The sequence below is a fragment of the Peromyscus eremicus genome, chromosome 3 (assembly GCF_949786415.1).
Source record: "Peromyscus eremicus chromosome 3, PerEre_H2_v1, whole genome shotgun sequence".
Taxonomy (NCBI): Eukaryota; Metazoa; Chordata; class Mammalia; order Rodentia; family Cricetidae; genus Peromyscus; species Peromyscus eremicus.
In genome coordinates this window covers 142,422,646-142,448,423 of record NC_081418.1, presented here as the reverse complement: position 1 = coordinate 142,448,423, position 25,778 = coordinate 142,422,646, and the positions used below count along the sequence as shown (strand labels likewise).

General features: G+C 39.1%; 1 protein-coding gene across 1 annotated transcript in view; it reads left to right on the top strand.

Annotated features, from left to right (window-relative positions):
• The window catches only part of Lrp6 (LDL receptor related protein 6), a 133,346-nt gene that overhangs the window by 17,107 nt on the left and 90,461 nt on the right, over nt 1-25,778 (top strand). Inside the window, exon 2 of the mRNA XM_059258701.1 lies at nt 6,766-7,159. Coding sequence (XP_059114684.1) covers nt 6,766-7,159 — 394 coding nt within the window. The remainder of the gene's footprint in view (nt 1-6,765; nt 7,160-25,778) is intronic.

Sequence of the window (25,778 nt, the reverse complement as noted above, 5' to 3'; positions counted from 1 at the left end):
GAATAAATTAGTTATAAGGCATATAGCTCTTACTCCCAAGGAGCTGAGATCCTAGTTGAGGTAGAAAATATACTTAAAAAAATGCTAGTATCAAAATTACATGTTGAGCTGGTGGGATTACTCATTGAGTAAAGGCACTTGTCCCCAAGCATGAGGACCTGCATTTGATCTCCAGAACTTATACAGTAGAAAGAACTGACTTTTGAAACATGTCATATAGCCTTAAAATGTAGTGGTACGTGCATGTGTACACATGCACATACACTCACAAATAATAATGAAAAAAGCTGGGTGTGCTACCATGCATCTATATCCCAGCACCCCCCCCTCAGATGTTTAAACAAGCAAGCAAAAGCTAATATGAAGTGATGAAAGACTGTAGACTCTGCAGTGTAGAGGTTCAAAGAGGAAAGATGTAGATAAGATTTGAATCTAGCCTTGAAGGACTTAGATTTGCTCTCTGGGAGAAAAGTATGAGAGAGGGGAAATGGTTATACGGGTGATGGATGACATGGGATGGGATGTGTTTCCAGTCTATATGTCAAACTCTGTTTTTATGTGCAGAGGTTATAAAAGATGAATTTAGAGTTCAAGGAGGAAGTTGATGACTAGTGGAGAGCTGAGGTGTTGAGCCTCCATGCTTTATGCAAAGAGAATGAGAAAGCTTTTGAGTTGGGTGAAGCACAACTATATATTAGAAGTAGGAAAAGGGGAATGTTGAGATCATTCACTGTTTGGGTAGTTTAGGTGTGAGCTCATGAAGCCTAGGGCAAGAGAGTGGGTCTAGAAATGAGGGGCACATTTAAAGCAATGGTAAGGAAGAGTTAATGACACAGTAATTGGCAGACTAGGAAGAGGAGGCATGCCCTTAAGTAAGGTTAGGCTAAGACCTGGGTTGGGTGCTGTCTCTGTGTAAAAGTGCCTGCTCTGCAAGTGGGAGCACCTAGGTCTGGATCCCTGGCACCCTGGTAAAGTCAGTGTGCTGTAACCCTAGCACTGGGGGCCAGATTCAGGAAGATTGGGGTAGGGTGGGGATGGGGGCGCTCACTGGCCAGCCATTCTGGGCTCAGTGAGAGATCCTATCTCAGAAAGACATCTGTTGTCCACCACTGGCTTCAGCATGTGCATGCCTGGGCTAGAGCAGCCAGCCCATACTTGTACACACAGGCATATACCATATCCCACCCCACAAAGATTGTAACATCTTTGAAAAATTTTTTGGAGGGAAAGGTAATGAATTTTAAGTCAATGATAGGAAGATTGTAGCCCCTCTAACAGAAAAAAGCCTGGGGAACAGAAGATGATGTTAGGTTGAAGATGCTTGTTTAGAAATCAGTTGTGCCGGGCGGTGGTGGCGCACGCCTTTAATCTCAGCACTCGGGAGGCAGAGGCAGGAGGATCTCTGTGAGTTCGAGGCCAGCCTGGGCTACCAAGTGAGTTCCAGGAAAGGCGCAAAGCTACACAGAGAAACCCTGTCTCGAAAAATCAAAAAAAAAAAAAAAGATCAGTTGTGTAGAGTTTCGTGATGATCAGGAGAATCTGAGTAGTTATTTTGTACGCTCTGATTTGGGGATTAGAGGTCTCAATATTGTGTGTATGAGAAGTGGGAGAAAGATTTGAAACAGACAAGAATAATACGTAGTATGGTATGGAGAGAACATTCTACGGTAGGGCTATAGTGAGTGCTGTAGAGAAGTAAATAGTAAGGACTGAGAAAAAGTTGTTGTTTTTTTTTTAAAGCCTTGGAGAAAGCAAGTTTAGTTGAGTAGTGTGTTTGAGGTTAGATTAAAGAAATTAATAGAGAGAGAATGTTGGTGTGAAGTGTAGTTAGGAGAAAGAGAATTTTCTTGATAGTAAGCAAGGTTAGAGTTGGGTAGATTGTTTGATACCTGAGCCTGCCATGATCCTGATGGAGCTAAGTTGCGGAGAACGTGTTGCTTGATCCCACAAAGAAGGGAAGGGCATTCCCCCACCCTCTACTGAAAACCAGGGAAATAGGTGTGTAGCCCTGGCTGGCCTATAGCCTGCTTATATAGACCAGGCTGACCTTAAACTTTCAGAGATCCACCTGCTTCCAGTGCTGGGATTGATGGTATGTGCCATCATACCTGGGCCTGGATAACCTTTTGAGAATATAATAAGTAAGATGTTGAAGGTGTGACCCCTGCTTATATCCTAGAACCCAGAGAAAATTTTTACTGTTTGAGACCATCCTGGGCTACAGAGCAAGACCTTGTCTCCATCAAGGGGGGGAAAAAAGAGATGTATGACATTTAACCCTTCCTCCTGAGACACTGTGTTTACGAGTTAATTTGAGAATGAAGAATTAAATGGATCCCAAGAGCTTGTTTGGAGGTTCTAGCAGGGGAGCACAGCTACTCATGTACCTTTGACTGAAGACCAGTCCTACTTTATTTGGTGAAGGTCATCCTCTTTGACTGAGTGCACAGTTTTGGGAGGGATGCACATGGAAGCAGTGAGTGAGGAAAGCGACACCCACCTAGCTAGCCAGATCAGCCAGATCAACCCTGAAGATCAGTGGGATAACAGATGCCTTCACATCCATTGAAGGTGTGAAAGTCTGTAGAGCAGAGGAGGTTCAGGAAGGAAGTTTGGTAGGGATTTGATGAAGGAGAGTAGATTCCTGAGCTCCTGCAAGTGCTTGCTAAAGAGATGCCGCTGCTGGTTATGAAGACAGGTACACATTGTGGAGTGAACACACAGTGTGTATTATGTGTGCTACTGTCAGCAAACAAGTGTGTGGAGTCTATTGTATCTAGTAGATAAAATGGTATTTTCTCCACTACTCAACAGATACTGGTGGCCATGTTGTAGACCCTTTTCATGCATCAGAAGGGTAACTGTACAGATAGACCTTTTGATAATGTTCAAGTTAGTGTACAGTCCCTAGAAACCCTCAGTCATAACTAGTGCTGCTAACAGGTTAATGTGCAGTCCCCAGAATGCTCAGTTATAACTAGTGCTACTGAATTTAAGCTCTTAATCTGCTTCTGCTCTCCTCCAACTCCAGTGGCACCCAGAAAGCCCACGAGACTTTAAATTACCAGAAAAGTTCTTTAGACTTTTGTAGATAAAAACTGTTCAGTGGAAATATTAAAGTTCGACTTAAAAGTTATGAAAGTCATTTGGCTGCCACTAATGCCACAAACAAGTGTAGTATATAAGCAGTCTTGGATGGATGATAGAGCCGTAAAGAAGGTATCTGTTAACTACTCCATTGTTTTTACTATTGAATTGTAAAGGTTAAGTGTCCTGGGACTGTTTTTTAGTTTTCTGCAGCCTTTGACATCGAACCCTTCACTAACAGGAATGTTTTTTTTCTGATGTTCCTGTTTGGCTTATACTATAAAAAGCTGTATATAAGACTATTCAATAGTGACTATTAGGATTGATTAATTAGTGTGATGTGTGCAAGTCTGCAGTGATTTCAGGGAAATCTGACACACTTGTCTGTCTGTAGTAGTTACACACAGTAAGAAGAAAGGACTCAGTTAGTTTTCTTTTTCTAGTCAAGTGGATGCCCACATGTATTTGACTGAGAAACTTGGGTTTCAGTATAGTTGGATCAGAAATTCATGTTATCTAACAGATGAATAGAATATGTGTTCATAACCCAATTGGCCAATGCAGTCCTATAAATAAAAATGGCCTTTTTTTGTGTAATTTTGTGAGCCACTTAATTTTTTTCAAGTTAGAATAATGTTTGTAATTTATTAAAAATGGGGGGCACTTTTAGGGGTGGATAATTGAGCGCACTTGATATTGTTGCACAAGACCTTGGTTCTGATTCCTATTATTTACAGGGTGGCTCACAGCCATCTGTAACTCCAGTTCCAGGGGATCTGACACCCCTTTCTGGCCTCTGTGAGTACCAGGCATGCATGTGGTGCACAGACGTGTAGGCTGAACACTCATGTATATGAGCATGTGAGAGAGAGAGGGAGGGAGCAGACAGAGACAGAGGGGCACAGACACAGAGGCTTATTTTCACATCATATAAATCTCTTCCCTTTTACTGAAAACAAAACACTCATAAAATAAGAATAAATTCTTTGTTTTTTTGTTTTTATTTTTTTCGAGACAGAGTTTCTCTGTGTAACAGTCCTGGCTGTCCTGGAACTCACCTTTACTGTAGGCCAGGCTGGCCTTAAACTCACAGAGATCTGCCTACTTCTGCCTCCTGAGTGCTGGGAATAAAGGCGGTGCCACCACTGCCGGGCCAGTAAATTCTTTTAAAAAGAGAATTGTTGCTGTCAATAGTACTTGAGTTGGGCTTTGAATAATTTTAGACCTTATTTATGTAACTGTGAAAGATCGTGGAGATTATTGTGTTATATTCTCATTTGTGGCCTTTGTTTGAGCTTCTAGTTCATCACTTTCCTTTACTGACACTACCCATATTTGTTCATTTAAATTTAAATAAATTAGTGTTTATAAAGTGAAAAGTTAGTATCCCATTAGCTGTATTTTAAGTGCTCTGTGGTCACATGGCTGATGGGTACTCATTGGTCAGTGACGACTTCCCCCATTGTCACAGGCAGCTAGAGGACAGTGGCACTTGTTTTTAAATTGCTGCTTGATGCTAGAAAAGTAAATGTTAGAAATTTGGGATAGATATTTAGAATAAAAAACCAGAAATTATACAATTGCAGTCCTAGTAACTCAACTTTATCAAAATTATTTCTTATAAATGTTATATCTTTAAGGTAGGGTTTATATTTAATTGTGGTATTAGGTCTAGTTAGAGATCACTAATATTGAATAGCATAAAAATGTTATAGTATCGGGTTCTGTTAGGCTGCTTATTTAAGTTTTATTGCTGGGCAGTGGTGGAGCATACCGGCACTCAGGAGGAGGCAGGGGCAGGCAGATCTCTGTGGGTTCGAGGCCAAGTCTGGTCTACAGAGCGAGTTCCAGGACAGGCTCCAAAGCCGTTTCCCCCCCCCCCCCCCCCCCCCCCCCCCCCGAGACAGGGTTTCTCCATGTAGTTTTGGTTCCTGTCCTGGATCTCCCTCTGTAGACCAGGCTGGCCTCAAAATCACAGAGATCCGCCTGGCTCTGCCTTCCAAGTGCTAGGATTAAAGGTGTGTGCCACTGATGCCCAGCCCAAAGCCTGTTTCGAAAAACACCAAAAAAAAAAAAAAGTTTTATTAAGATACTGATATTGTATTTCAATAAATGTTACTTATTTAAAGCATAAAATTTAGGAAGTTCTGATATGTATATACAGCTGTGAAGCTATCTTCATAATTGAGACAAGTTTCCTCATACTCCTGTGGGAAGTGCGGCTTAGTGCTGAGTGCTTGCATGGTATATTCAGGTTCTGGGCTCAGCCCCTAGCATTGCAGAAAAGCAGTGAGGGAGCTTAACTCTTGCTTCCTGTTCTTTCCCACTGCTTACCTCAAGAAAATCATCCTTTGTCAGATTAGACTAGTTGACATTTTCTATATGCTTTCATGGATGAGCATCATGAAATACGTTTTCTTTTTGGTCTGGCATCTTTCTTCATGTGCTATTTAGAGATTAATTCATTTTTCTCATATAAATGGTTCATTATTTTTTAGAAATGGTGATTGATTTTGGCTTTTGGAGATGATACCCTTTAGCTCATACTAACCTTAAAATCCCTATGTAATCAAGGAAAACTGAGCTCTGATTTTTCTGTCTCTTCCTTCCAACTGCTGGGATTACAAATATGTACTACTGGGGCTGGAGAGATGGCTCAGGGGTTAAGAGCAGTGGCTGCTCTTTGAGAGGTCCTGAGTTCAATTCCCAGCCACCACGTGGTGATTCACAACCATCTATAATAAGATCTGGTGCCCTCTTCTGGTGTGCAGGCATTCCTGCATGCAGAACACTGTGATAAATCTTAAAAAAAAAAAGCTCTATTAATTTAAAAACTAATGTGTTCTACTACTTCTTATTCTATTGATATATCACTGTTTATTAGTTGTTGATCATATTTGGGTTGATTCTAATTTGTTACAAACAAATTTATTTGAACATTTATTTATGTGTTTATATTGATATGTATATATTTTTCTTTAGTAAATACTTAAGTGTGTAGTAGCTGGATTATATGGCAGGTTGTACATTTAATTAACCATTAATCAACTGGCTGTGCTTGCGTGGCATTCTGGAGGACCCTGGGTTTGATCACCAGCTCTGCAAACAGACAGTTAACCAAACACCCACCAACTCTTTCCCACCAGTAGAGCATGTGTGTTCTTCCAATTACTCAGCTTTTAGTGTGTATAAGCTTTTAAATTGTGTCTGACAGACTCTCAGTAAGAAAAGACATCTGGATGGAATAGATTTCAATTCTCATTATATTCTTTTAAGGTGCTAGAAAAATATTTTAAATGTGAAAAGATTTTAGCCAGTTCACTATGGATTTATTTCCCATTTAAAGAAAAATGTTTTATTTTGTGTGTGTGGATGTGTGCCTGTTGAGTTTATGTGTACCACATGTGTACAGTGCCCACAGAGACCCAGAAGGCATGTGGTCCCTGGAGCTGGAGTTACAAGTGGTTGTGAGCCATTTGATGGGGGTGCTAGGAACCAAACCCAGGTCCTTTGCAAGAGCAGCAAGCCTTCTTACCTGCTGAGCCATCTCTCTAGCCTCTTTATTTCCCACTTTCTTATTTTTGATAGTATTGGTCATGGATGCCGATTTGAAGCCCAGTTTATAAGATCTGATATGTTTTCTTCTTTCTTTCTTATGTATTTTTCTTTTTGTTTCAGCGGCCCCATTGTTGCTTTATGCAAACAGACGGGACTTGAGATTGGTTGATGCTACAAATGGCAAAGAGAATGCAACGATTGTAGTTGGAGGCTTGGAGGATGCAGCTGCGGTGGACTTTGTGTTTGGTCATGGCTTGATATACTGGAGTGATGTCAGCGAAGAAGCCATTAAGCGAACAGAATTTAACAAAACTGAGAGTGTACAGAATGTTGTTGTTTCTGGATTATTGTCCCCGGATGGGCTGGCATGTGATTGGCTTGGAGAAAAATTGTACTGGACAGATTCTGAAACTAATCGAATTGAAGTTTCTAATTTAGATGGATCTTTACGAAAAGTTTTATTTTGGCAAGAGTTGGATCAACCCAGAGCTATTGCCTTAGATCCATCAAGTGGGTAAGTTTCTGTGTAATGTACAAAAGACATTCCAATTTCTTTTTCTAGTCTTCCTTCACTGGTAAACACTCCTTCACTGCCAGGGGAAAAAAAGAAATGGGTACTCTTCGTTTTGTTTTCAAGTAGACTTGACTATGGAAAGTTGGGTTTATCCTCAAAGGACAGTGTTTATCCATGGTTGGTGGGGTGCAAGTTAATAGAACCATTGTGGAAATCAGTTTGGAGATTTCTCAAAAAATTGAAAATAGAATTACCATGTAACCCAGTGAATTCATTCCTGGGCACATATCCAGAGAGAACTATATAACCTACCGTTGAGATATTTACATGTCCATGTTTATTGCTGTTTTTATTCAGTACAGCAAAGTATTGGAATCAACCTCATTGTCGATCAACAGATGAATGGCTAATATTATGAATACTGTTCAGCTCTGAAGAACAGTGAACTATAAAAATTTTCAGGAGAACTGGCCCTGCGCATTGCTTATCACTGCAAGGGGTGAACTAGCCAGGACAGTGCTGGAGAGCTCACCCTGGTGCAAAGACAGGGGAGAGCTGGCGGGCTGACCAACCCTGAAAGTACCCAGGCCCAGAACAAGGGTTATATGTTGGCCTACCCCAAATCTACCCCATCTGTGACCTGCTGGAGCACAGGGGTGGGGATGGGGTGGGGTCAGTCCTACCAGGGCTGCCCGATCTCCATGACACAGGGCAGCAACAGGTTGTCCAGGAAGAAGTCCCAGTGAGGGCCCAGTGTTAATGGTGCGGCAGAGACCAGGGGCCTCAAACCAGACCAATGATTCTTTTCAATAAACACCTGCATGTAAAAATATATGGATAAAGGGGTTTTCTGAGTGTCTCAGTGTCACACTGTGACTTCCATGATGAGATTTTCCCCTTCTTGCTTCTGTTGGTTTCTCTTCCTTCCTTCTTTCCTTCCTTTTTTCTTTCTCTCTCTCTTTTTCTCTTAAATCTTATTTTGTTTTATTTTGGGGTAGGGAGGGAGATGGGTGGGGTCAGGAGGCATGATGTGAAAGACACAAGGAATAAAAAAAATTCAGGGAAAATGGATGGACTTAGAATGTAAAATATTAAGTGAGGTTATATAATCTCAGAAAGAAAAAAAAAACCTGTATATTCTCCCTCATGAGGAATCTAGTCAAATACACACACACACACACACACACACACAAACACACATACACACACACACACACACGTGCACAAACATGTACAAATACATACAGTATAATGGTAGAAAAGAGAATAAGAAAGGGTAAATACTAGGGGATTAGGAAAGACTGAATGTACATAATGGATATAAGATACGAAAAAGGCTATAAAGCTGATTGTTTTTCTAGTTATAATGCTGTTATGGACTTTTTTTTTTTTTAAGATTTATTTATTATGTATACAGTGTTCTGCCTGCATGTACGCCTGCAGGCCAGAAGAGGGCACCAGATCTCATTACAGATGGTTGTGAGCCACCATGTGGTTGCTGGGAATTGAACTCAGGACCTCTGGAAGAGCAGCCAGTGCTCCTAACCACTGAGCCATCTCTCCAGCCCCGACTTTTTGTTTTTAATGGTGGATAAATCCATTAAGTGAATGTATAAAATCAAATGTGAAGCTTATGGCTTCAGAATCAATATTTAAACTGTACAGAAGTTTACTGAGATATATAGACTTTGAGTCTGATTGGTTTTGGTATGTGATTTTTATTTGCAATTTTTAATAATAAAGTTTATAAAATTAAGAAATATAAAAAACAACACTGTAAAATAAATAGTTGTTTTTTACAGCAGTTATAGAACAGCCATATTTATAGTTCTTGAGTTTTTTCTTTTGTCTTTTTTTTTTTTTTTTTTTTTTTTCGAGACAGGGTTTCTCTGTGTAGCTTTGCACCTTTCCTGGAACTCACTTGGTAGTCCAGGCTGGCCTCGAACTCACAGAGATCCGCCTGGCTCTGCCTCCCAAGTGCTAGGATTAAAGGCGTGCGCCACCACCGCCCAGCGTCTTTCTTTTTTTTAAGTAAGAGAGAAGGAAGACTTAGTATCTGAACACTTAATGAGATTTTAAAAAATATCATTGATCATAGACTATCATATAACCAATCATTTCACAGTAATATCTTTCATATTAAGCTATGAGATACTACTTAGTTTATCTGTGCTGAATGGAAAGAATAAATATTAAATAATTTATTTCTACTTAGCTAAACATGCATTTCATGTACTTGCAGTGATGGTGTTATTTTGTGTCCATGTTTCCCCTCCCTCCCCAGACAAACCCAAGGCCTTCCTGAGGCTAGGCTAGTGCTCTGCTATTGAGCTATATCCCTAGTGCTGCAAAGGTTTATTTTCTAAAGAGAAATAGCTCAAAATTGAAAATGATCACAGAACATGAACTCTGCCTGCATTGCTCTTTGCTTAACTGTCTCACTGTATACTATTTCACGTTTTTATTCAATATATTGTTATGGCTGAATGTAAGTAACTAAGTGAACATGAATCTGAAATGACTTATCTGATACTTTGTCAAAGTCCCAAGGTAGCTTCTGAATACCTTTGAGTATTTTAATACGTTTAATACGTTTCTTTGATTTTTTTAAACAATATTAGAATGCTTTAAACCTCTTTGTATATGGGAGTAAATTAATTTCATGTAATAAAGTAGAACTTGGAGTAATCAAATAAAGGTTTATATAGATTCTTTTATTATCAGGCCTGATTTGGTGGCACAGATTAAAGATGATGTCATGTTATAAATAAATGAAAAGTTTGTTTAGCTGTGTTTAGCTGTAAAAGATGACAGTACAGTGAAATGTTAGGTTTGGCTGTTCTGGAGAGAACAGATACATACATACATACATATATATATGTATATATATAAAATGATATTAAGGTGTTGTGGGTCTGGAGTTGCTTAGAGATTCACCATGACCATGAATAAGTTTTAATAAGAAAAGGCTTTTTATTTCGATACAGCATCCAAATCTGGCATCATGTTTATATACCTGAGAGCACTCCCAAGATACAGCCCCTAAACATATCAGTCCAGGGCTTATAAAGGCAAAACCTTGAAGTTACAATTTGGGTCTTATGATTGATTGTTTTTTTGAGCAGAGTAAGCAGATTTGATTACAAAAGCAGAAATAAGTCTTATGACCTATTATTTTGTAAGAACAGCAAATTTTACAAGATCAGTCAATTTAAGAACTGTCTTCAACATCTGGGGAAAAGGGAAGTGGGTTAACAGGGTACAGCCTGTACAAACTAGGGGCTTACATATTAGAGGCATTTTTTTTTCTTTTTGGTCTCAAGCATAGTAATGTTACTTGCTGTGGGATGGTCTATATGTCAAGTGTGTTGCTGATTGGTCAGTAAATAAATCACTGATTGGCCAGTGGCCAGGCAGGAAGTATAGGCGGGACAAGGAGGAGAATAAAGCTGGGAAGTGGAAGGCTGAGTGAGAGACACTGCCAGCCGCCACGATGACAAACAGCATGTGAAGATGCCGGTAAGCCACGAGCCATGTGGCAAGGTACAGACTTGAAGAAATGGATTAATTTAAGATGTAAGAACAGTTAGCAAGAAGCCTGCCACGACCATACAGTTTGTAAGCAATATAAGTCTCTGTGTTTACTTGGTCGGGTCTGAGCGGCTGTGGGACTGGCAGGTGAGAGAGGTTTGTCCTGACCGTGGGCCAGGCAGGAAACCTCTAGCTACAGTTACTCATCACAGAGGATCAGCTTTTGAAGTGAGATGGTCCTTTGAAAACACACACACATTTAGGGTGTACAAAAGTTGAAGGGCAGCTTTCAGGAGGTCAGTTCACCCACACATGGATCACACTTGGGGTCAGGCTTGGTACAAGTGCCATTAAGTGACACCATTACTCTAAGCTGTCTCCCTGGCTCTTAGTACAGACAGCATCAGAAGTGTGGAGGTAGGAAAGGGTTGGGAATCAGAAGAGGGACTGACTCTTAGAGATTGTGCATAGTAAGTTGTTCCAGTTAGAGACTTCGGTTGTTGAGAACTTTGAAGATAATCTTGAGGAGTGGAGCTGGTATTTTGCTAATAGAATTAGTAAGTCTGAGGGGTGGTGATGTGTTTGTGGGGTTACTGCTTTTGTAGATCACATTCGATTTGCGGCTTTCACTGATGATTAGGAAAGAAGACCGGTGAAAAGAAACAGTTCTCCTCCCCTTCCCCGACCCTTCCCCTCTCCTCCTCTCCCTCCTTCTGTCAGGTCTTCTCAGAGTTTCACTGTGCAGCTCAGGATGGCACAGCATTTATAATCCTGCTTCAGCCTTCTGAGGTTGGGGTTAGAAATCCCTGTTCCATCCTTTCCCCCTTTTCTTTCTCTTGACAGGCTCATCTTTACCACAAGGGAAGTGACTGAAATTAGCTATTCAGTAGTTAGTATGTTTCAGACCTCTCCATTTGGTACTTCCTTTGGGAAGAAAGGGGGTACAGTTTTAAGAATCTGCTGTCTACTTAAGGACAGAAACTTGGGAGAGAGAACTTCTTTCACAGAATGAATGTGTATTATGTTGCATGTATTTGGAGATGGAAAGGGTAGTGTTAAAGGAGTTAAAAGGCCAGTTGAGAGCTCTTACTGCGTTTCCAATCCATGGTTTTACAGCTTGAATACTACAGTTCTGGTATAGCACCTTGTTCATTTCTACATGGGGTTATAATTGTGTGGTAGTACATTACACACACACACACACACACACACACACACACACGCACGCACACACATGCACACACGCACGCACACACGCACATACAAACACTTTCTCAACTCTTTTTTTTTTTTCTCGAGACAGGAGACAGGAGTTTCTCCGTGTAGTTTTGGTACCTGTCCTGGATCTCGCTCTACAGACCAGGCTGGCCTTAAATTCATAGAGATCCTCCTGGCTCTGCCTCCCGAGTGCTGGGATTAAAGGCCTTTCTCAACTCTTAAATGATTACGAGCTGATCATTTAGTGAGTGGATATTTTTATTTCATTACATTTCATAAAACAAGTGAGCTTTATTGCTGCTATGATAGGTCTGCTATATTACTAAAAATACATTAGAGGTTTTTGTTTATCTGTTGCCTTTTCCGTATTAAATGTGAACATTTACCAATGACTCAACTTATACATCATTGTAAGAATCAATAATAATATACTTTGAAGGTAGAAATAGTGTCTTTTAGCTTCTAAATGTGGTTTGGTGAAAATAAACGCATTCTTTTTCTGAAGCCCAAACACTATTGAAACACTTTTCATTCTGTCTCACGTGGTTAATGGAGTGGGGGCGTAAGTTCACCTTTGCCTCTTCTCCTTCAGCAGTTCCAAAAAACTCTTTTACTTTTTGGGACATTACTTTGACTCACATGGCTATTTGAAACATAGTTTATGGCTGATGAGATGGCTTGTTGGTTAAAGGTACTTGTCACCAAATCTAATAACCTGAGTCTGAGTCCTAGGACTCACGTGGTACAAGGAGAGAACCAACTTCCACAAGCTGTCCTCTGACCTCCACATATTCATGCACACATTTACACACACACACACACACACACACACACACACACTGTCAATAAATATGATTAATATGTAATTGGGACCAGATAGAATTCAGCCAAATGGCATATATTTGATAATTAATATGATAGGGAAAATATTTAAAAATTATATTTTAAATTTATGAGTTAAAAATAAATCGCTCTTTTAGTATTCTTGATCTTAGATTTGCGTCATGGATTGTGCTTTTAGTGCAAAAGCAGTCACAGGTAGAGTTTACTACTTGTCAAACAGAAGAGTTGATTTCCAGATTTATTTTCTAGGGAAACATGGAGTTTATTTTTCAGATAAAGCATTTGAAAACAGTACTGAGGAAAAAAGTAGACTTTTTCAGAGTTCCAGAATCCTGGGTTTTGAGATTCAAGAGTCAACTGAGCTCTCTGACATCAACATGTATGAGGAAGACAGTTGAATGACTGGAATTGTTGAATACTGGGAACCAGTGCAGAAATCTGTGTGCTTTGGGATGTATGGGGTTCTTTGTATTACCAGTTTAGTTAGCCTAGACTGAAGGAAGATTTTTCTAAATTGGGTCTCTATTAGTCCCCCCCCCCCCCCCCACACTTTTAATACTGACTGGTAGTGTAGAGTTTAGGCCAAGGAATAAGAAAATGTGTGTCTTATGAAAACTGTTCCAGAAAGCAGTGTTGTCTTTTATATTGGGTAGAGGACGTTCCTGTACCACCCCTGTTCAAGTTCCTTATTCTGACTCCCACATTGCTATACTGACCTTCGTGATGCTGAGAACCTGTTCAGTCCCATAGTAAATCTAAGATTTTTTTTTTGCTTGATTCACTAAATATTTCTTGCAAGTTAAATGCTAGTGATTTCAGCTTGAATTCATCTTGTGTGTCGCCAGCGAACTTGTGACCCCAATGATACAGGTTTTAAAGATACATTTTCTAATATTCATTGTTAAGTATAATATTAATAACACTAAAAGCTCACTTAGAAATACCTTTGTAAACACTGGGGAGGTGGAGGTAGGAGGATCAAGAATTAGAGGAACGCCTGGACTGTATAGCAAGTTTAAGGCCAAACCTGAGCTACATATAGTAAGACTATATCATAAAAACATCTAAGAGCTAGGGATGGAGAAAAAAGTGAATTAATGTATATGACTGATAGGGAAATTATCAGATTTTGTTGAAAATGTATGTTGCACTGGTATATCAAGATGATTAAACTAGTCCCTGGCTCATTCAGGTGTTTGGTAAATGTGCTTTGAATGGCTGAACTTTGTAAATTAAAAATGTTCTTATAATATATTCTCTTTAAGACCTTATAATGTATTCTCTCAGTTTTCCTTGTTAAAAATAGAAAGCATTTTTAAGGTAATGTAAATTTTAGCATCATCTCTTGTGCATTAGTGATTATAACCTGGGACTGGCCAGATGGCTCAGTGGGTAAAGGTGCTTGCTGCAGCGCCTGGCAACCTGAACCACGTGGTAGAGGGAGACAGCAACTTGTGTTAGTTGTCCTCTTCCACACATGCAGGATGGCGTGTTTGCACCCCACCTCTAAACACATGCACACAGATAGATACAAGTTTAAAAACTAGAAAAAATACAGCATAACTTTTATTTATGAATGTCTATGTAAAAATTAAAAAAATTAAGCCTTTACTTTAAAAAATGTTAACCAGGTACTGTTTTATTAGATTATGCCAGCCAGAGTTTGTTCTGTTTCTTTCTCAGCTTTGCCGTTTACTAGCGTGTTAACTCAGCTTTGCCGTTTACTAGTGTGTTAACTCAGCTTTGCTGTTTACTAGTGTGTTAACTCAGCTTTGCCGTTTACTAGTGTGTTAACTCAGCTTTGCCATTTACTAGCGTGTTAACTCAGCTTTGCCGTTTACTAGTGTGTTAACTCAGCTTTGCCATTTACTAGTGTGTTAACTCGTTGTTACCATTTACTAGCAGGTTAACTCAGCGTTGTTATGTACTAGCGTGTTAACTTCAGGTTTGTTATGTCCTAGCGTGTTTCTCAGCTTTCTCATTTATTAACGTGTTACATCAGATTTTATTATTTATTAGTGTGTTACTTCAGCTTTGCTATTTACTACCACATTACCTCAGGCTTTGGACCTCAGTTTCTTCTGTAAAATGAGTTTTTTCCATCAGTCTTCCCCCTCGTGTGTGTGTGTGTGTGTGTGTGTGTGTGTGTGTGTGTGTGTGTGTACACATGTACTGGAGATTGAACCCAGAACCTTGTCCACTGTGAGTATAAGTTCCTTTTACCTGTGACATCAAGTTTCAAAAGAGACATTTTAGAAAAGCTGGGCATGATGGCTTACACCTATAATCCTGACACTTGGGAGGCTGAGGCAGGTGGATTATCATGATTCGAGGCTGGCTCAGGTTACATGAGTGAGTTTCAGGCCAGCCTGGACTACAGAGTGAGTCTCTATCTTACTACAAATGTAGACATTTGATGACAGTATTCTGAATATTGGAACTTTCTGTTTCACATGTATATATTCAAGTCAGCAATTTAGGTATGCTCTACTTAGAATTGTGGGGTTCTGCCCTTTTTTAAGTCCAAGTAATTGTTTATTTTCTACATGTATTTTGAAATTTATTCATTCTTTCACAATTTCATACCTATACATATCAAACTTTTATTATATGTTCCCCACCCATGTTATTTATTTTCTGTGTCCCCTACTCCTCCCCTCAAGTTCTTCTTTCTTTCCTATACTATTTTCCTCCTTAAGCTCAGGTCTGCTCAGGTCTCACTGTGTAGCTCAGGCTGGTCTTGAGAGCCTCAGAATAATTGAGACGGCTTTGGGCTATTATGTCAAGTTAGAATTGTTTCTACAGAACAGACTCTTAAAATATTGATTCACCTATTCTTACTGTATACCTTAGACAGGGCCTTGCTTTTTCAGAGCTACTTTGCCCTTAAAACCTACTTAAGTACCCCTCCCTACAGTTTCACTTGATATAGACTGAAAAAGACTTTAAAATGTAAAAGGAGTTTTTTTATGCAGAATGGAAAATGTAGTCAAGGGATTTGTATTTATGGTTTCTGTTTTCTATTTTTTAATTAAATTATTATTTATTTGGAAGTAGGCTAATATTTTTATTAGCATATATGCATTGTAAAAATAATGAGTTTATTATGATATTCTTATACATGTGTAACATTTTTAAATTCTCCTTATTGTCTATAAAACAACCCTTGTTCTCCCCTAACTGCCACACAACACACAACACACAACACACACACACACACACACACACACACACACACACACACACAATCACCTAAAAATTAAGAGTAGTACAGCCGGGAGGTGGTGGCGCACACCTTTAATCACAGCACTCGGGAGGCAGAGGCAGGCAGATCTCTGTGAGTTCGAGGCCAGCCTGGTCTACAGAGCGAGATCCAGGACAGGCACCAAAACTACACAGAGAAACCCTGTCTCGGAGGAGGGGGGGAAGTAGTACATTAGAAAAATTATTACTCTTCTCGGAAAATTCTATTATCAGTTGTGCTTGATCAACTTCTGGTGTATGAATCCAGGCCCTTGGAGGGGTAGTGAGTGTGTATATATGGATGTTCTCAAATACTAGAATAGTATCCCTCATCCAATTTTTCCTTATATAAAGTGATGTCCATAATTTTGCTTCAAATTAATGAATTTTAATTGTCTTGTTGTTTGTTTGTCTTAGCTATGTAACTCTGGCTGGCATGGAACTCACTGTGAAGACCAGGCTGGCCTCCAGCCTAGAGTTCTACTTGCCTTTGCCTCCTGAGTGAACTGTCTGATTCTTTTTGTTATACTTTTTTTTTTTTTTTTTTGGTTTTTGGAGACAGGGTTTCTCTGTGTAGCCCTGGCTGACCTGGAACTCACTCTGTAGACCAGGCTGGCCTTAAACTCACAGAGATCAGCCTGCCTCTGCCTCCCGAGTGCTGGGATTAAAGGCGTGCGCCTCCACCGCCCGGCTTGTTCCCATATTTTAAGCACGCTTTTATTAAGGGAATATTGAAAGGGAGTATTTGTGATACTAAGTGACTTTTTTATATAGCATAATATTTTCCAGACCATTGTTTTCTAGTGAAAGCTTTCTTTGTAGTATGATCTTTTTGTTTGCTTTTTTTTTTTTTTTTTTTGCTGCCAATTTGTCAGATTGAAACTGGGGCCCCTGGAGTGCTAGGTAAGCCCTTTACTCCAAGCTACATTCCTAACTCATAGCTTATGCTTTAAAATTGCATTCTTAGTATAAAGAAAGACATTTTGTGATGGTAAAGAATAAGATACTTAGTTTGGTGGTGGTGTTTGTTTCTGTTCTTTGATTCTTTTGGGGACCCTAAAGTATCTAGGTTGGTTCAACTTTGCAGTGCTTACAACCTCATGTCTCTTAGCAGCAGCTGTTTGCTTGTTAACAATAAAAAAAAAAAATTCAAAATCAACACAATACTATACAGGATCCAGACTTCCTGTGTGTTTCCCATCTTTATGTGGCTTTTTCTTTTATATTACTTTTATTCTCCCTTTAAAGACTTTATTTTATACTATTATTTCCTTCTACGACTGTCTATACCCATATTCATTCTTTCTTAAGCCTTTGCACATTGTAAAACACACTGGAATCTGTTTAGAGTTTTTTTTCCATCTGGACCTCTTTTACTGTGTATCTTTTGTCCTCTTTTTGACTGTGTGAGCTAACCTTTAAACTGCTAACCTACACCTGGATCCTCTTCCTGGCTCTCTTGGCTGGCTCTGCCCACTTCTCCGGTCATGAAAGCCAAGCCTAAAGCTCACGGCCTGGTTGGAAGTTTGTGACTGAGAACTGCATCAAATCTTCCTAGAGCTCTAAAATGCTTGCACTGTGGCAGGCATTTTTACTTAATGTTTTTGTTCCTGCTTAACGCACTAGCTGCTCAAGGGCTCACCAGCAAGCAGAAATGCTTAAAGGAGCCATTTTTTTTTTTTTTTAAGTTTTCTCAGGCTCTACGGAAATTCCAGCACTATGTTGGTGTGCCAAAATGTTAGTGGGGTTTACTCTTTTGGGGGACCCGCCACCCAGCTCCCAAATAAATCATATACAGAGTCTTATTGTTACTTATAAATGCCCAGCCTTAGCTTGGCTTGTTTCTAGCCAGCTTTTCTTAAATTTTCCTATCAATCTTTTGCCTCTGGGCTTTTTCCTTTTCTTACTTCTGTATATCTTTCTTTCACTCTTATTCCCTTGCTGGGTGACTGGGGGGCTGGGGGCCTGGCCTCTAGCATCCTCTCCCTTTCTCTCTCATTTTTCTCTCCTCCCAAATTTCTCCTATATATTCTCTCTGCCTGCCAGCCCTGCCTATCCTTTCTCTTGCCTTGCTATTGGCCGTTCAGATCTTTATTAGACCATCAGGTGTTTTAAACAGGCACAGTAACACAGCTTCACAGAGTTATACAAATGCAAAAGAAAACCTAACACACCTTAAAAATAATATTCCCCAACAGTTTGGTTTGTTTGAGACAGGGTCTTATTCTGTGGTTCAGGCTAGTCTTAAACTTCAGGATCCTGCTGGGAATACAGGGTCTCATAGTGTAGCACACATTGTCCTCTTAATTTGTAGCCATCCTCCTGCCTCAACCTCCTAAGTCCAAGCACTATTATGCCTGGTTCTGTATTTAATTTTGGAGTTGGGAGTTCCTATAGTGTATATGATAAATTCAAACCCTAAACCTTTGTGAAGGCACTCTGGCTACACAGTATTCGGTGCATTTTTCGTTTACCACATTTTTAGTGGGTTAAGCCAAGACAGCAGAACTTCTTTGCTTTCTCTGCGGGTCGGCAAATTGTTCTGTTGAGTTGTTCCTTGAGTGCTTTGTGCAGAAATCTTAACACAGGCTTGTTGTGTTCCAGGGTTTGTCTTCTTTCTCTCTTTGCCACTAACATAGAAGCCCTTTAGTTTCTGAGACCTGAAAACCCTCTAGGGTTGCTGTTCACCCAGTCTTGCAAGTTCTGTCTTTTTATTCTGTCATGCTTGGTCTCTACAGATCACTCCTTTCTTGATATTCTAGCTCTGTGCTGAAAGAAGTGTTTATATATTTTATTTTGTGTATCTGTACAAATCAAGCAAAACGTTGTAGTTTTAGGTATTTTTTAAAAGGGGGTTTTCCTGGTTAACTGGTTACCAAATTACTAGAACCAGAAATTCTGACTTTTATATTTTGTATATCAAAAGGCAGCTATGCTCACCACTATACTGCCAACACAGTCTGTATATTGCCTATTAAGGTAGTTGGACTTGATGAATTCTTATGAACAGTGAAACATGCAAAGCTTGAGTGTGCAGTTTGTTTTCAACAAATGGAGGATGGATGTTCCTACAGTATCATAACAGATCACTATATGTTTTAAGATTCTTATTAATGTGTATGTTAATGACTTTTATAGGTAGGTTAAAAAGGTAACTTAAGGGTCATAAAGTGAATTGTGACTTAGCATAGATATGGTTCACTTGGGTTTTATAGCTCAATTTTGATGTTACCTTTTTGTGTAATTATATCTTGTGAAGGGCAAATATTCTCTTATCAATTTAGATTTATTGCAACCAAAAATTTCTGAATATTTTTATTTTGGAAAGCTAGATTCAGATTGAATGTATATACCAAAATAAGGATTTATGAAGATTTTGAAAATTAGCATTTTTTCCTTACCTAAGCATAGAAAATATATGCTTATAATTCAATAAAAATTTGTATAAAGTAGCCGGGCAGTGGTGACGCACGCCTTTAATCCCAGCACTCGGGAGGCAGAGCCAGGCGGATCTCTGTGAGTTTGAGGCCAGCCTGGGCTACCAAGTGAGTTCCAGGAAAGGCGCAAAGCTACACAGAGAAACCCTGTCTCGAAAATCAAAAAAAAAAAAAAAAAATTTGTATAAAGTAGCTTGTGTCTAATTTGTAGTTTGAGATATTTTTACTTTCTTGGCATAACAGTTTTTGATGTCTTAAAAACTCAATGTGAAGCTGTGGTGGAGTATGCCATTAATCCCAGCACTCGGGAGGCAGAGGCAGGTGGATCTCTGTGAGTTCGAGGCCCGCCTGGTCAATAGAGATAGTTCCAGGAGTTGCAGCACTGGCCCCAAAGCTACACAGAGAAACCCTATCTCGAAAAAGAAAAAAAAAAAAAAAACTCAATATGAGCCAGGCAGTGGTAGCACATGCCTTTAATCCCAGCACTTGGGAAGCAGAGGCAGATGGATCTCTGTGAGTTCGAGGCCAGCTTGGTCTACAGAGTGAGTTCCAGGACAGCCAAGGCTACACAGAGAAACCCTGTCTAGAAAAACCAAAACAAAACTCAGTATGTATTAACTTTAATTCCCTCTTTGTTGAAATGAAGCCTGTCTTCTGTCCTTTACTCCACTTAACATTTTTTTTTTTTCAGAAAGTATTACAAATGCGTGTCAGGCCAGATACAGCAATGAAATTGTATTCATAGGGACACTAATCAACAGCTTATGACAACCTAGCATTAGTTTTTGTGAGCTTTGATAGATAGCAGATGTGCATACTGTTACAAAGTAGGGCTGTAACCACACATCCTTAATTCTTTAATATCAATTAAATATGCTGATACTCTTATTCAGAGCTAGAGTAGAAGCCATTGAAGCCAAAATAAATTAGGAGACAAGTATGCTACATCACTCAAGAGTTAATAATTGCTGATGAAAAGAGATTTCTCCTGTACGAGACTGTGGCCAGGTTTTTGAGAACCCATGGGAGATAATTTATCAAAACCTACTGAGTGCTTCCCTAATCTTACTTTTGAATGTATTGATAAAAACCTACAGAATATAATCCTAACTAGTTGAATTTAGCAACTTTATTAGACTTCTAGGTATCCATAGCTCCCTAAGAGAGGTTCACTGCAATTAAAAAAAACAAAAAACAAAAAACCAACCAAACCTAATCCTTAATCTGTGCCCACCAATTAGTTTTCACTTCTGAGTTCAAAATAAGATGATGAGTGTCAGCCAAGTTAAGTTCTAGATGGCTGGGGAGAGTGGCATTTCATCTTGAGAGTGTTCTGCCCTCCCGAGAATTTATTCTGCATACTAAGGTCTTGTAGTCTTCTGATGCTTTCCATTCCAGAAACCCATCTCTAAATAAAAGTTAACATATTTCCTTCCTTACACTGCCTTAAAAAAAAGATTTATTTACCCTTTTAAAAGAAGATTTATTTTTATGAGTGTTATGCTTGCATCTATACATGTCCACCATGTGTGTGTCTGGTGCCAGTGAAATTCAGAAGAGGGCTTCCAGGTTCCTGGAACTGGAGTTTGTGAGCCATCATGTGGGTGGGCGTTGGGAACAGAACCTAGGTCTTCTGCAAGAGCTGTAAGTGCTCTTACTGTTTAGTTTAATATAGGAAGAGTATACCTTTTACACATTATTTCATTAATCTCAAAGCCTTTACCTTGGAATTAAAACACATTGATCAGAATTAAGATGGGAATAGAAAAATATATTATTGTCAATACTTTGAGTATTTTATTTAAGACAATGGTTCTCAACCTGTGGGTTGTGATTCATAACAGTAGCAAAATTATAGTTATGAAGTAGAAACAAAAATGGTTTTATGGTTGGGGGTCATCACAACATAAGGAGCTGTATTAAACAGCATTAAGAAGGTTGAGAACCACTGATTTAAGAAATACTGTAGAATTTGTCATATCTCAGGGACAAAGGATGGAGAGGTTGGGGGAGGCAGAAAATCCTAGGCTTAGGTATGTTGTATATTAACCATATTGCTGAATGTTTCCAGCATGAGAGATTTGTGCTGATGTAAACATGACCACAGACTGGCTTTAATATATTGTGGTATTTATAATTTTGTTAAATATAAATGCAAAGTTCTTTCCTTTATTGTTCTTTAAAAAAAAAAAGCGTTCTAGAATGTCTACATAATTAGCATATGTACCTGCTTTTTAATTAAACATGTGTTTTGTGGCAGGACTTATCTGGTCACTCACAGGCTGTTCTCTGAGGCACTGATAAAAAGGCTTGTGATGTGAAAATTCAAGGTACCCCCATCCTGGCAAAGTGAGGGCTTGATTGAAATAGACACTTCTGAAAAAAATCTTAAGAGTGTCTTTTCATTATTTTTCTTCGCTGTTGGCATGTGAAATTACCAAATTGTCTGGGAGGATGATTTTAAATACTTTATTTGATGTTGGACTCTTGTGTGTAATTTTGGGTTCATAAAGTAGTATCACATATGGAGATTTAATTGATGTTTTTTCTGAATTGATCGATGAGCAATTTGCCAATTGCTTTATAGGTATCTGGAAATATTCCTTAGTGTTTTTTAGAGTTTTATATAAATTTCTTCATATTATGTACTGATTGTGCAGTTTCTGACAGAGCATCATGAGTTTTATTCTGTGTTGTTAATGATTCTTTATTCAGGTGGAGCTTGAGATTTTCCTGAGCCCAGTGGCTCAAGGACCACACTTTGAGTAACATAGTTTAGAGAGGGATAGCAGATGTTTTCTATAAAGGCGCAATTAGTAAATAACGTAAGGTTTGGCAGGCCACATGCGGTTCTTGTTCCAGTGCTTTTCTTTTTTCTTTCTGGAGTTTGTTTTTCAACTCTTAAAATATGTAGAGATCATTTTAGCTTATGGAGCCATGCAAAAACATGGTGTGGTCAGATTGCTGGTAATTGCTTGTCTCTGAGAGGTGTATGCATTTAAGTCGTCCTAGAAACAAAAATTCTGAAAGTAATGCTTATGACTTTTCAGCATTTTAGATGATCATGTGATTCATGTGACCTTTTTTTTAACCTAACTTATCGACAAGGTGAATCATTGTTGGTGGTTTGAAAGCTATTTGTTTTTTGCAGATTTTAAAAAATTTAAAATAATTTAATTTATATACAGTAAAATTTACCCTTCAGTTCCAGCATTATAAACAGCTGCATACAATTATATTCTGTCAAAGATAAACCTACACATTATTGTTGTAAGAGCAGATTTTAATCAGTAATATATTGCAATGGGAAAAAGATTAGCACAAACTGAATTACAAAGGATGTCCATTCTACAAGGAGACGAAGGGAGGAAGAAGAGGAAAGGGGAAGAAGCACAGATTGGGAAATATTACCTCTAGTTGTAAGTATAATTATGTATTAAAACTTCTGCTGCTCATGCAGAGAATCAGAATTCCATTCCCAACACACATGTTGGGTGACTCACAGTTAACTGTAACTCCAGTTTCAAGAGATCTGATGTCTTCTCCTGGACTCCTTGAACACTTGTGCCCACATGCACACACACACAGACACTTAAATAAACACAAACCTTAAAGAACACTGAAAGTGGTCACTAGTTTTAATCAGTGAGTTGAGCAAGATCACAGATTGTAAAATTGTATGCAAAGCGGTTACAGGGCTGGTGAGACTGAGTAAAAGCACCTGCTGCACAGATCTGGTTACCAGACTTTGACACCTGGAACTCATGTAAGGATGGAAGGAGAGGACCAGCTCCACAAAGTTGTCCCGTGACCTACACTGTGCACTTGAGCTGTGGCCCATGTGCACCCATCCCTCATGCATGCACACGTGCAGTAGCAAGGGACAACTGAAAGTTAAAATGTTAAACAATGTAATTTACAATAAAACGTGGAATACTTAAGTGTAAAAGTAACTATGAAACATGCAAATCTCTGCTGGAAACTGCAAAGGAGGAGCTTAAGAAGTCAACTCGGACCTAAATAAACTAAGATACACTGTAATGGTGGACTGGAAGATGTAGTAATCGATATGCTAATTCTCCCATGCTGATTAACACTTTCAGTCTTAAACAGACACTCAGCATAATTTAATTAGGAAATTGGCAAGCTAGTCTAATACTGATTAAGAAAGTCAGATTAAGGTGACAATATTACTTGATTATGACACTGTTAGAAACAATAGTTTCATTGTTGCACAAAGGAGCACATGAACAAAGCAGATGTAGCTCAGCAAGGCAATTTTTGCAAAAAGGAGTTCTAAACCAGACTAGAGAGAGAGAGTTCTGGAGAGAAAGTTCACTTGGCTTTTATTCTAACTCAGGTGGTGACTGTGCTTCCTCCCCACCCTCCATTGGCTGGAGTCATAACCTCGTAGATGATGAAATATAATGATAGGTCATTAGGGTTAGTTTAATACTATGTTCATTTAGCTGGATAATAATTGTAGGTTTTCTTCTAGGGTCTGTGATTTGCCTAGCCACAGGTTCTTGGCCTGATAATGGTGCTAGGTATGGATTTCATTTTGTGGAGTGGGCCATAAATCCTAGTAGAAAGTGGTTGGTTACTCCCATAACTTCTGTGTCACTGTTACACCAGCCATCATGTCTTGTTAGGCATAACAACTTGTTCTTATAGTTTACAGGGTTTATACCTGCGTAATACTGATGATTTGTTTCTCCTCTGGTAGCATGCATAGTACCTTCCAACACTAGGAAAGCTAGCCAATAGGGATGCTGTTTCTGGGTGAGTACCAGCTTGATTTCTTCATATTCTATGATTTGAGTATGCACTGTCCTAAGCAATAGGGTCTTATCATCAACTCTTGGAGGGTAACAAGGAGCTGGCAATAGCCTATAATGTTTGGAGGTCTTTAGGGACCTCATTGGCTAATAATTCCAGAGGAAGTAACTCATTCCTGGGACTGGGCCTTTTCTTTGTTAGCCTTATGGTTTCTGGTAGGGGCATTGCTGCTCTGTTATAAGGTAACTCCATTTTTACTTATCTGATGTGTGTGTATAAATATATTTTAAGAACTTACACAGTAGTAGTTTCCATATGACCTTTAAAAGAAAAGTTTTTAGTGTTATTTATCCTTCCCATTTTTCCTCTTCTACCCTACCCTTCTCTTCCTCACCACAATTTATCCTTTCCTGTTCTGTAAGTCCCCTTTAAAATTTTATTTTTATGTGTGTGAGTGTTTTGCCTAGGTGTCAGATCCCTGGGATTGACTTACAGATGGTTGTGAGCTGCTGTGTGGGTGCTGGGAATTGAACCCTGGTCCTCTGCTAGAGCAGGCAATTAGTTCTCTTAACCTCCGAGCCATCTCTCCAGCCCCCATAATTCCCTTTTAGCTTTTTATATCAGTGTATTTTCCCTCTCTTGAGAGCCCCTCTCCATGGGCCCTTAATAACTTCCTGACTGCTATGAATATTCCTATTGTAACACATATCTAAACATTCAAACCTGCTTTTCTTTCTTTCTTTCTTTCTTTCTTTCTTTCTTTCTTTCTTTCTTTCTTTCTTTCTTTCTTTCTTTCTTTCTTTCTTTCTTTTTTAAGAATGAGGTTTCTATGTAGCACAGGCTGGCCTCAAACTCGTAGTCCTTCTCCTTGGGGTTGTAGGTTGGTATCAACACACCCACTTCAGTTGCTTTCTTGAGTAGTACAGTTTAGGTTGTTAGTGACTTGTAAGAATTGATTTCTTACAAAAATATTGTTATTTGTTTTTCTTTGTGTTGCGTGTTTTGCAAGTATGTTTGTGCAACACATGCTTGTCTGTTACCTGGTTCCCTCTGCCCTGGGACTGGAGCTACAAAGAGTTGTGAGTCACCATGTGAATGCTGGGAATTGAACCCAGGTCTTCTGGAAGAGCAGCCAAGTGCTCTTAACTGGTAAGCCATCTCTCCAGGTCCAAGAATTAGTCTCTTGCTCTACTGGACTTATTAAGAAGTAGACAAATTTCACAGTGATTAAAGACACTCATTTTTATGATCTTCTCCACACTTTTCATGCAGCCCAAGGTGGTTAACTAGTGTCACAGCAGCGCGGTGTCAGAGAGCCTGTATGCAGTAAGTTGTGTATGTTTTTGATGACTGCAGCAATGTATTTGGCTGAAGATGAAAAACTTTTAAAAGAATATTTGTCACACTAATCTTATTAGTAAAGACAAACTATAATATATTGGATGAATTAGCAAAATAAAATATATATATATGAAAATTAGGTACTAAAAGTCTTGAAAGGTTATTGGGGAAATTTGAGATCCATTATTGGGGGATTTATTAAGGCAACTCACGTAGTTAAAAGGGAA